The sequence below is a fragment of the Cuculus canorus genome, chromosome Z, assembly GCF_017976375.1.
Source record: "Cuculus canorus isolate bCucCan1 chromosome Z, bCucCan1.pri, whole genome shotgun sequence".
In the NCBI taxonomy this organism is placed as follows: Eukaryota; Metazoa; Chordata; class Aves; order Cuculiformes; family Cuculidae; genus Cuculus; species Cuculus canorus.
In genome coordinates, this window is record NC_071441.1 from 63,353,336 (window position 1) to 63,365,702 (window position 12,367).

Sequence of the window (12,367 nt, forward strand, 5' to 3'; positions counted from 1 at the left end):
CTCCCTGTGACTCCATACTAACCACATCTGCTCTTATGGAGGACAGCTGTAACTAGTTAGAGCCCTTGGAAGAATGTGTGCATTAACAGGTTGTCTGGTTTTTTTTAATAGAGAGATGGCTCTTTTCTGAACTGCTGCAAAGGATATTGCAGTGACATCTTGTTTTAGCCCAGAATTTGGGGTTGTTTGTTTAGATTTTTTTTTTTTGTGATTCTCCTGGTTAGTTTTATCTCTGCCAATTTTTTTGCTTAAAATCAGGCTGATGTTACACTTTACATTAAACTGCATTTCCAGTTAGTTTAGAAACTTGACTATGATACACTTGAAGGTTACATTGTGTCATGGCTTTTGCAGTGTACTGCATACTTGTCAGTGCGGTTTCCATCTGTCTCCATTTGAATGTCATTATTTTAAATAAATAAGAGATGATCTAAAGTGAAAGATGCAAGGTCACCAAGCATTACCAGTTTAGCAGCAGTATCCCTTGACCCCGGTGAAATTCTAGTAGTAGTTTTTGTAGTAGTATACTCTTCTAGCAGCAGTCTTTTTTCTGGTGAGAGCTGTAACAAGGCAATCCCCTTTTGTACAAATGTCACTTGAAGAATAGAAGTGAGACCTCTTTCTTTCCTGTTACTGATTATAGTTGTAGCAGAGTGACTACAAACAAAAGGAGACTTGAGCAGGAAGAGTAATCAGAATGAACCAATGGTCAGAAGCCTCTTGACCTGTTTCATATTCCTGAATTAATCCCAGATTTCTGCCCTTCAATTCTTCACGCAGCTCTACTGTCTCAGGTATGCTAAGAAGGTATCCCTTTCAACTCCTGCAATCACATCTCCCTCGAAGTCCTGAGACACTCAGCTTCTCATTCTTACTTTACCTGCATTGTATGAACCAGCTACTACCCACACAGCTTCTCCCTGACTTTTCTTTTTTTAACCCAGATCTCAAAGCCATTTCATACTTCTTCTGACCCCTATTCGAGCATATCTGGAAACTTGCATTGTGAATCTGGTTTTTATCTTGGCAAGCATCGGAATACCCGTTCTCTACCCAGTCGTTGCCACATTGTTCAAAGTTTGTCTCCCTTGTGTGCAGCGTGCATGTGTGTTTGCAGGTGTGTAAGTTATACAACTGCTGTTTTACTGTGCTCTAACTGACTATTTAGGTTTTGAGGTTTGTGCATTTATGTGTCCATCCTGTTCAGGATAAAGAATGCTTGTTTATGCAGTTTGGGTTTCTTTTCATTATAAGAGATATGAAAATATAGACGTTAGTACAGTTAATTCACTTAAATGTCCACATGAAGTTTAATGAAACATGGCAGTGATGATAGACAGATGTCTTTAATACTATGAATGCAAATAATGCTTTACCTACAAAGATAAAAAGTCGAGGAGACTCTGTCTCAACTGAAAAATGTGACTACACACTTCTCAGTTGCTTTGATCACTTTGCAGTGCCTCAGTTATAAACTGAATGAGGGATAGTATTCCTTCCGAAAGTAGTAGGGCACTCTGGCATGAAAAAATGAATATACGAAATAATGCAATTAGCAGCATGAACATGTGAGAATAAATGTGTACAATTGCAGTATGTGCATAATTGAATGTATTAGGAGGAGGAGGGACGGGTATTCTTGCTGGAACGTTGATTTTTTTTGTTAAGTTTTATTTTCTGCCAAGATTTTATATACTGGAAAATGCTTCAGGAAAAATAAATTGGGCATTGCATGTGCCAAAAAAATCCCAGAAAAATGGGAAATTGTAAAGAATGTGAATGTCGTATTGTGTGTTTGATGGCTGCTGTCTATCAGTGAGTAGTGTTTGTGAAGTATTTTGCTATAAGGAAAAAATGTGGTTATTCCATATGGATCGGCATGTATGTGCTTAAACTCTTTCTATAAATAGTTGAATTAAAGGACACCAGATGTTGCACAGAAGCTGCTGCTGCTTTCTGAACTTCATGGTATATTCTTTCAAAACCCACAGGAAGTAGCTGAGGGAAAAAGTGTATTAATTAAGTTCAGAAATAGATTTTCCAGCTATAGGAAAACCTCCAAAGAAAATAGTGTTTGATCTTCAGAAATGTGAGCTTGCTGTCCCAGGAATCTGGTGGCAGCGTGTAGCATTGTCACATGGGGATCAAAATTCAGATTTTGAGTTCTCTGATCTAGGCTGGCCTGAAAGTAAGCCAGCCTGTGGCCCTTAGAAATGGACCAGTCTTTTGACCCATCTCCTCTGGCCAATGTTCATAGTTCTGTAGATAGTCTATAGAGAAAGCATTTTTCCAGGTTTTCTTGATCTCAGGAAATAACATTGTAATAGGACTTGAGGAGAAAGGAAAGAACTAGAATTCCCAGATGCTCTGCACTTCAAGCACAAAATATGAGTGGACGTATACCCAGAGTGTGTTTTGTAAGCTTTAGAACTACAGCAAAAAAAAATAGAAATGGGGTTTGCTTTGCATTGGTTGAGGAACAAGATTTATGTTTTGCAAAACAGATTAAATGTTTCTTCATTTCTTTTGTCTGCATTTCTCAAAGTCAAGAGTGCCATTAGGAGATACATAAGTGTTTGACAAACCATTACTAGAGTGAACATTCCGAAGTTTTTAACGGTGCTGTTCTGAATTAATCCTCAGTGAAGGGACGAGAGATGGTTCACAATGCAGCCTATTCATCAGTTTAGCACAGAGATTGAAGAGGCAGCAGGACACTGGTTTGTAGTTAGAGAACGTAGATAGCAAAGCATAAAATGTTTTTGGAGCAGCAGAGTTTGAAATGTGTTAGTCAATTTTCTAGAGTGCATAGACTTTCTACCATGGAGTGCTCCAATGTTCTTTCCACGAAAATAGAGGTTTTGGTGCAAAAATTCTGAAATATGTTTCTAAGTTCCTGTTCCTAGGGGAATGATATAAGAAAATCTTAATCATTGAATCATAGAATAGTTTGGGTTGGAAGAGACCTTAAAGATCATCTAGTTCCAACCCCCCTGCCATGTGCAGGGACATCCCGCTGGATCAGGCTGCCCAAGGCCTCATCCAGCCTGGCCTTGAACACCTCCAGGGATGGGGCATCCACAACTTCCCTGGGCAACCTGTGCCAGTGTCTCTCACCACTCTCTTCACTTCTTCTCAGTGAAGAAGTTCTTCCTAATGTCTACTCTAAATCTGCCCCTCTCCAGTTTATACCTGTTCCCCCTTGTGCTATCCCCAGAAGCTTTTATGAATAGCCTCTCTCCAGCTTTCTTGTAGCCCCTTTCAGGTACTGGAAGGTCGCTATAAGATCTCTTCTGAGCCTTCTCTTTTCCAGGCTGAACAGGCCCAACTCTCTCAGCATGTACTCGTAGGGAACTCAACCCTCCGATCATCTTTGTAGCCTTCCTCTGGACCCGTTCCAACAGCTCCATTTCCTTATGTTGGGGATTCCAGAACGGGACACAGTATTCCAGGTGAGGTCTCACAGGGGAGGAAGAGCAAAAGTGAGAGAAACTCGTCGTTTGACATAAAGACACTTCAGTAAGTGAAGCAAAGCTGTGTGTGCAAGCAAAGGAGAATCAGGAATGTATTTACTACTTCCCTTTGGCGGGCAGATGCTTAGCCATGTTGTGGAAAGCAGGGCTTCATTTCACCTGACAGTTACTTGGGAAGACAAATGCCATAACCAAACATCCTGCCCTTCCTTGTCCTTTCCTTGAGCTTTTATTACTGAGTGTGGCTTGACAGCGCGGAATATGCTTTTGGTCAGCTTGGTTCAGTTGTCCCAGATGTGTTTCCTTCCCAACCTCTTGCCCACCCCTGCCTACTTGTCAGGACATCAGAGTAGCCTTGATGAAACAGAGAAGGCCATGATGCTGTACAAGCACTGCTCAGCAATAACTAAAGTGTTGGTCCATTACCAGGTGTGAAATGTATTAGTCACAAATCTAACACACAGCACCATCTCGAATGCTATGGAGAAAGTTAATTCTATCCCAGGGCAGAGACAGTACAGTCTCCACCCCTAAAATCCTACCATTTACATACCTGTGACTTGGGCTCTGTCTGCTGCCATGCTTACTCAGGACAGGAGAGGCAGTTGTTGTCTTGAGTTGTTGGACACATAAACCAACTCAGGCTGGGTCACGGGATACTTGCCTACTTGTTTACAAGGCTCAGCTCATCATCTGTTGGATTGGGTGGGAAGAATGTGTGTCTTTTCTCCTTTCTCCCAGAGAATTCCACTATAGGCTTTAAGAAATCTTCCCACTAAATTTGTGTTTTACAAATCTGTTAAAAAAAAGAAAGACAAAGCTGTCTTTCAGAAAGGCTTTGATGGCTTTCGTTTTTTTTTTTCAAGCAGAGTGATGACAAGAACCTGAAAATGACATGCCTTTTACAATGTATAGTACCTGTGACTTCTAAGATATAAAAAAGGATGTCAGGAATGGAAGCAGTTACTAATTTTCTTCTGTTTTCTTAAAATTAAAGCATGAAGATCATATTTGTTTGTTGAATTAGTCTACAGAATTCCAATACTCTACTTCATCAAAACCAAGACTGTTTGTCTTTAAGATCAGGTTAGACTCTGCCTCTCAGCCATGTCTGATGTATATTTCTTTCAGTATCTATGATGTCATTTTGCCTACATTCATGGCATCAATACTACTCATCTTGCAAGTTGCTTTATTCCTTTTTGCAGAATGCCTTCTATCAATACAGTGTTCAGGGTGTTCATGAATTTCCTTTGCAGATGAAAGAAATTGTGAATGTAAAATCAACTTATTAGCTCTGAAAGATGTGTCTAGTATGCTTTTAAAACAGAATTCATGTTATTGCTTTTCAGTATGTGGGAGATAGCAGATTTACATGTCTGTTAGTTTCTGTCAGAGTTTGGGCAGTCAGATTTTTCCTTATTTACAATGATAGTAACACATGAAAGATAAAAAATATTAAAATATTATAGTGTCACAAGCTTTTCTTCTTGTTCAGTTAATAGCACAGAATCACATTTGTATGCATTGTATCATAACTGATAGAGACCTGTATAAGTATTCACTGTTCTACTGACTTCATACCTTTGAATTTATTTTGTGTAGTCAGATTGTACTGCAACTGAGCGAGCCATTGCCAGACTTGCAACACACCCCATCTTGAAACCCAAATTTATTGAACTTAAAGGTATGAAATGTATTAACTTACTTATTACTTTAGTAGCTTACTGATGTGCTACCTTGTTTCTTTGTATTCCTGGTATGAACAATCAGTCTAAAAAGAAAAGTAAATAAAAACCCAGAAAGGTTCTGTAATTACCTTATCTTCCTACAGTGAATCAAATGTCACAAGCTTGTAGTCATTTATATTGGTTATGGGCTTATACATGACAGCATCCCACATGACATGGGGTATTACGTATCCCTGTATTGTAAGATATAGTGTGTAGGACAAACAGGGGTCATAATCATAGAGTCATAGAATAGTTTGGGTTGGAAGGGACCATGAAGATTACCTAGTCCAACCCCCCTGCAGTAAGCAGGGACATCTTCGACTGGATCAGGTTGCTTAGAGCCCTGTACAACCTGATCTTCAATGTTTCCAGGGAGGAGGGCATCCACGGCCTCTCTGGGCAGCCTGTTCCAGTGCCTTACCACCCTCAGTGAAAATAATTTCTTCCTAATATCTAGTATAAACATCTTCTCTTTTAGTTTAAACCACTACCCCTTCTCCTATTGATACAGACCCTGCTAAAAAGCTTTTCCCCATCTTTCTTATAAACTGCTTTGAAGTATTGAAAGGCCGCAATAAAGTCTCCTTGGAGTCTTCTCCAAACTGAACAACCCCAACTCTCTCAGCCTCTCTTCATAGGGGAGGTGTTCCAGGCCTTTGATCGTTTTAGTGGCCTTCCTCTTGACCCACTCCAGCAGATCTCCGTGCGCTGGGGGCTGCAGAGCTGGACACAGTATTCTCAGTGAGGTCTCGGCAGAGAAGAGCAGAGGGGCAGAATCACCTCCCTTGACCTGCTGGCAATGCTTGCAGCCCAAGATATGGTTGACTTTCTGGGCTGCAAGTGCAGATTTCCGGCTTCTCATCCACCATGGTCTCCAGGTCCATCTCCACAGGAAGAACTCTAAAGGTTGAATTGATATACCTGAGTATCTGTAAATTCAGTAGGAATGAACTGGCAGTGAGCAGATAAAAAGGTGAAAGGAGTATTACAACTGGTTTTCCAAAGGCAGATATAAGGTCATTTGCAAATTACTACCTTAAAATTCCCTGTAAACTGTCCCCAGAATCCTTAGGAAATCTTTCCTTGTTCTTTAGGTTATCTCTTGTTCTCTTAAAACTCAAATCTTCCAAGTAAGATTGATATTAAAATGCACCAAGTCCTAGTAATAATGTCACAAAGTTACTTTGTTAATAGCAGAGCATGTCAAATACCCATTTAATTATATCTGAACAATTTACTCTTTGTTTGAAGTTTTTACAAAGTGATACCCTAAATTATCATGGTTATCAGCTGCAGATTATTTGCTGAAAGAGAAGTCCTCAGTTAAACTCAAATTTCACAGTGTATACGGTTGGTAATAATTTCAGGTTATTTCACTCCTGTCAAGTACTCTAAGATATTTCTTGTCCTGTGTGTTTAGTAAATGATTGATAAGGACATTCAAAATATGTTTACTCCTACAACATATTTAATTTCCAAAAATGTTTTATTATATTAACTGTGTAAACTCAGTGTAGCTACAACAAAAGATTTTTCTTCTGTCTTTTGAGTAGCTGCTGTAAAAGCTTTCAAGGATGCAAGAAAGAACTCAGCCAAAGAAACTTCTTTGAAAAACGTCAAGTCAGAAGAACAGCCTAAGTCAATACAGCAGTTCAATAGCAATTTGGATGATCAAGCTCTTAAACTAGCTCAAAAACAGAAAGGGTGTGAACACAAAACAAAAACGAATGTGAAAATAGAAGCTGACAAGGTGGCTGAAGAACTTTGTAAAAGTAAATCTGGGCACAAAACTGTGGAAATGAAGAGAGCATGTGGGCCAGAAGAATCTTCATTTCAAGTAGTAAAAATGCAAGCAGTCACTCAGAATAAAACAGGAAAGAAACCTAGCTATCAAAAAAGGAAAGAAAATATGACCATGAACAAATTAAATGCATTAAAAGAAATAATCGTTGATAGTGACCTGGAACAACCTAATGAAGAGGAGTACTTTGATGACAGTACTGAAGAGAGGTTTTATAACCAGTCTTCAGATTCTGACAGTGACAGCAATGATGATTTCTTCATTGGGAAAGTAAAAAAAAATAAAAAACCATCAGCAGTTAGTGATGTTTCTTCAACAAAAGAAAAGGACACACTTCAGGAAAACATAGTGAAGAAAGAAAAGGACATAGTACCTGGGATAGCACAAGATTTGATCAGGAAAGAAGGAGAGCCACAGGAAAAAGCAAGCAAGCTAAAATCAGTGTTCTGCAGTTCTTTGTCTAACTCTAATCAGAAATCTCAAAACAGAAGGTAAACTTTTTCCCTTTGTTATGTTCTCCGTTCTCTCCATCCTTCCCAGTAATGGAAATTGTTGTGATTTTTAGTAGCCCTCTCCAAACAAGAAGTATTTCAGCCAATTACACATTTTCACATAAACTACTCTACAGTCTTCCTATGCTTTCTTGACATTTATTTTTTATATTCACTTTAGCAATTAAATCACTGCTGAATACTTCCATTTTTACTTCATTATTAACAAATAGGAAACTATGTAATGGTTCAGCACATTATGCCTGAAAAGTCATTGCACGAGTGTTTGGGTGATGACAATTCTTTATTCATGTGGTTTTGTCTTCCTACAAGTTTCTTGAAAAATCTAATATTCTCTTTTAATTTTAGAAATACTAAAGACCAGCCTCCCAAGAATGGAAGAACAGGTATGTATTACTTAACCTGGTAAAATTACAAGAGTAAAAACGTCTTGAGATTTTGTTGCTTCTGCAGTCTAATCATGATAGGCTGATTTTGTTTCATTTCATTTTTGTGGTACATATTTTAACATTCGTTGTTAAAATGGTCAAATCGTTGAGGCTTTTTTTTAATCTGTGGGTGTTGTTTGCTGTTCCCTATTTTTGAATATTACAAATACTTAAAAGTAAGGTTTACAGATGATAGTGCTTTTCTGTCAGTCTTCATGTTGAGCAGTTAGTGTTACCTGTGTACAAAAGGTGCACTAAAGGTAAAGGTGTCAGATTGTGATTTTTAACAAGTAATTTATCTCATAAATCATTCCTTCAATAGCTATATCAATATTTTATTCCATTTCTAGTATATGGTTCCGGTTTGGATTAAGAATATCATTTCAGTCATATTGGGTTACATTGTGTAATATCACATTGGTTAATTGTGAAGGAAAAAGTTAAAATTGTGCTGAATATTTGTCTACACAAATTTTGAATGTGGTCAGTAATAATAAATCTTAACTATCTGCCGTCTACCAAGAGACAATTTATTAGGCTGCAAGATGAGGAAATCTTGCTGTCAACGTTCAGATGAATGTGTTCCCCATGGCTAAGAAATTCTGGAAAATATCTGCAATTCCAAGGTAGTTTTAGCATGTTTTCATGTATGTCCATGATGTAGGTAATGCTTTGTTTTGTACCTCTTGCACAGCTCTTCTTAAAAAGGAACTACAGCTTAAGAAGCAACCGTTTGCAAAAGCTGCAGGTATGAAATACAACAATAAGAAAGCATGTTCAGAGCAGCCTCTTCATCCATCATGGGAAGCAAGCAGGAGACGCCGGGAACAAATGTCTCAAATTACAGCATTCCAAGGAAAAAAGATTAAGTTTGATGACTAGAGGATATGTAAAAAAACGATTTTTAAAAAGATTTTTGCAGATTTGCATCCCATGCTGTTTTCTTATGAAGTAACAACTGCTGTTTCAACATTTTTGTTACACTGTCCTTAACCCTTTCCAACCTATAAAATAACAACTGCTAAAACTTAAAATCTGTTAATAATGAAAATTGCTTTGTTTATTCATTGTTCTGTCTGTTGATTAATGTATGGTTGTATGGTTGTTGGTTCATAAATCCCATTGTGTAGTGCCACCATTTATGAAATATACACTAATGTGAATGAATCAGGTTTAGGATTGTCGTCTGTACCCTGTAGGAATAGTTCAAATTATTTGGAGCATTTTTCTTTGTAAAATGTACTTCACACCATATGAGGACTTGGATGTCAAGAGAGAGGGGAGGATACGAAAGACTGATCCTAGGACTGCATTATCAACTACATCTCAACTAAGAAAAAGTGAGAGGTTCCTAAACTTGAATAGAATTCAGTAATTCATTAATGTATTATCAGCCAATCAGTAGTATGTATGCTATGAAATTTTCTGGAGAGGAATAAAATATTGGACTGTTAAATTGTGATCTCTGTCCTTTGATAATACCACCAGTCTGAAGAAATGAAAAAGTGTCTTTAAATACTGCTGTCCCAGAGGATACATGTGGGTGCTGCAACATGTCTGTCTTGCACTTTCTGGAAGAATGGTGAAAACTGAAAGGTCTTTGTCCATTAAGAAACATTTGACTTCTAAGTGCCTTTCTGAGTCTGGGAGTTCCTCTTATTGGGATATGAGGTAAAATCAGTGACAGTAGGATTCAAGGCAGTCTGGGCTGCAATAATCATGCGCTGCTGGAGTTCAAGGTTTAGAGGGACATGAGACCAGTGAGGAGTATAATCAGGACCCTGAATTTCAGGAAAGCAGACTTCCAGCTCTTCAAGGAGTTGCTGGCAAATATTTAAGGATGCTTTCCATTAAGCACAAGAGCGCTCAGTCCCCAGATGTAGGCAATCGGGCAGGAAAGGGAATAGACTGGCGTGGCTGAGTCGAGACCTGCTGGTTAAACTAGACAAGAAGAGGGAACTGCACAGGCAGTGCAATCAGGGACAGGGAACCTGGGGATGTGTATATAGACGCTGCCCGGTTGTGTAGGAATGAGGTCAGGAAGGCCAAGGCGCAGCTGGAGCTGAACTTGGCAAGGGAAGCAAAGACCAGCCACAAGGGCTTCTACGGGTACGCCAATTAGAGAGGAAGGTTAAAGAGAGCGTACCACCACTGATGGTCGGGAATGGTGACCTTGTATCAACAGATGAGGAGGAGGCTGAGGTACTAAACAACATTTTGCCTCAGTCTTCACTGCTAACTGCTCTCCTCACCCCTCCTGGGTCGTGGGACAGCAAGATGGTGACCGGGGGGCTGGGGGAGGGCTGTGGAGACCCTCCCACTGTAGAGGAGGATCAGGTTTACAAACACCTGAGGAACCTGAACATATATAAGTCTATGAGACCTGATGAGATGCATCCCAGAGTCCTGAGGGAATTGGCCGATGTGGTTGCCATGCCACTCTCCATGATATTTGAAAATTCATGGCAATCAGAAGAAGTCCCTGGTGACCGGAAGAAGGCTGACGTTGTTCCTGTTTTAAAAAAGGGTACAAAAGACAGCCCTGGGAACTACCAACCTGTCAGCTTCACCTCTGTGCCTGGGAAGATCATGGAACAGATCGTCCTAGAAGCTATGCTGAAGCACGTGGAGGACATGGAGGTGATAAATGGCAGCCAGCACGGCTTTGCCAGGGGCTAATCCTGTATGACCAAATTAATGGCTTTCTGTAATGGGGTAACTGCAGCAGTGGACATGGGAAAACCAACGGATGTGATGTGGACTTCTGTAAAGCATTTGACACAGCGCCTAAAGAGAAGCAGAACATCCTTCTCTCTAAATTGGACAGATACGCATTTGGTGGGTGGACAAGTGATGTCCCTCAGGGGTCTGTACTGGGGCTAGTGCTGTTTAATATCTTCATCAATGATATAGACAGTGAGATCGAGTGCACCCTCACTTGAGGGGGTGCACTGGGGGATGATGCAATTGAGAGCAGCCCTGCAGAGAAGGACTTGGGGGTGCTGGTTGATGAGAAGCTCGACATTTGCAGGCAACGTGCACTCGCAGCCCAGAAGGCCGTGTATCCTGGGCTGCATCAAAAGGAGCGTGGCCAGCAGGGTGAGGGAGGTGATTCTGCCTCTCTATTCCTCTCTTGTGAGAACTCACCTGGAGTATTGTGTCCGGTTCTGGAATCTTCAACGTAAGAAGAATATGGAACTTTTGGAATGGGTCCAGAGGAGGGCCATGAAGCTGATCAGAGGGCTGGAGCACCTCCCATACGAGGACAGGCTGAGAGAATTGGGCTTGTTCAGCCTGGAGAAGAGAAGGCTTTGGGGAGACCTTATAGTGGCCTTCCAGTACCCGAAGGGGCTGCAAGAAAGCTGGGGATGGATTTTAACAAGGGCATGGAGAGATAGAACAAGGGGAAATGGCTTTAAATTGGGGAAGATTTAGAGTAGACATTAGGAAGAAATTCTTTCCAATGAGGGTAGATAAATACTGGCACAGTTGCCCAGGGAAGCTGTGGCTGCCCCATCTCTGGAGGTGTTCAAGGCCAGGTTGGATGGGCCTTGCACTGGCTGGTCTGGTGGGAGGTGTCCCTGCCCATGGCATTGGGCGGTGGAACTGGATGATCTTTAAGGTCCCTTCCAGCCCAAATGACTCTAGGATTATAGGATTCATTGAAATTAAATAAGTAAATAAATCCTAGCTGAATGCTATGCCACACAACTGTTTGGTATGTGACTTCTCTGGTTCCAGTAAAAGGCAAGAAAAAATAATTTTGGTAGATATCATCAGCTATAATAGTTTTTCATGGACAGCTTTTTTTTTTTTTTTTTTCCACAGATGAGCACCCAACTTTAACAGTTGATTCACATTGAAGACCAGAAAAGTAGAGATTGCAAAAAGGTTGGTGGGGGGAAGACTCTAAGGAGTTCTAAAGTACTTCTTTGCATGTGCTTAGAGATCTAGGAGCATTGGTTTATTTTGGCATTTGAGCAAGTTTCCTACTCCATCCTTACTGCTGTAATTTATGGCCACAGAATTCTTCCTGAAGGAAGCCTGACTTATCAAAACATGTTTTTTCATCTTCAAAAACACTTCTGAGCTCTTGCTTTGAAGAAAAGAAAAAAAAAAAAGGTGACATACACTGAACATGAATGAAAGCAAAGAGATTAGCTTACTGGCATTGCTTCATATTTTTAATGGGTTACTACTACTTTTAGCTGGTGCTTAGTGAGTCACCTGGATTACAGCCTTAAAGCACTATAAAACAAGAAGTGATGGTTGAGATTTGATAATATTTTTTATGTGCAACTGGGAAAATTTTTGTGAACTGATAAACCAAATGGACTTGCCTGAAGGTTGTTGATAAAGCTCAGAACATTTTCTCATTGTAACAACGTTTTCAATACATACAGTACGTTAACGTAACTTG

At 40.0% G+C, this 12,367-nt stretch overlaps 1 protein-coding gene across 3 annotated transcripts in view; it reads left to right on the plus strand.

The window, feature by feature from the left end:
- The window catches only part of SRFBP1 (serum response factor binding protein 1), an 80,655-nt gene extending 71,247 nt beyond the window's left edge, over window positions 1–9,408 (plus strand). For 2 of the 3 annotated variants that reach the window (XM_054054276.1, XM_009562961.2), the window contains 4 exons: window positions 5,079–5,160; window positions 6,760–7,498; window positions 7,868–7,905; window positions 8,642–9,407. In XM_054054276.1, coding sequence (XP_053910251.1) covers window positions 5,079–5,160; window positions 6,760–7,498; window positions 7,868–7,905; window positions 8,642–8,829 — 1,047 coding nt within the window. In that variant the 3' untranslated portion in view covers window positions 8,830–9,407. Of the gene's footprint in view, window positions 1–5,078; window positions 5,161–6,759; window positions 7,499–7,867; window positions 7,906–8,641 lie in introns of all 3 variants that reach the window. The other variant, XM_054054277.1, reaches the window with a different exon arrangement.
- The last annotated feature ends 2,959 nt before the right edge of the window (window positions 9,409–12,367 follow it).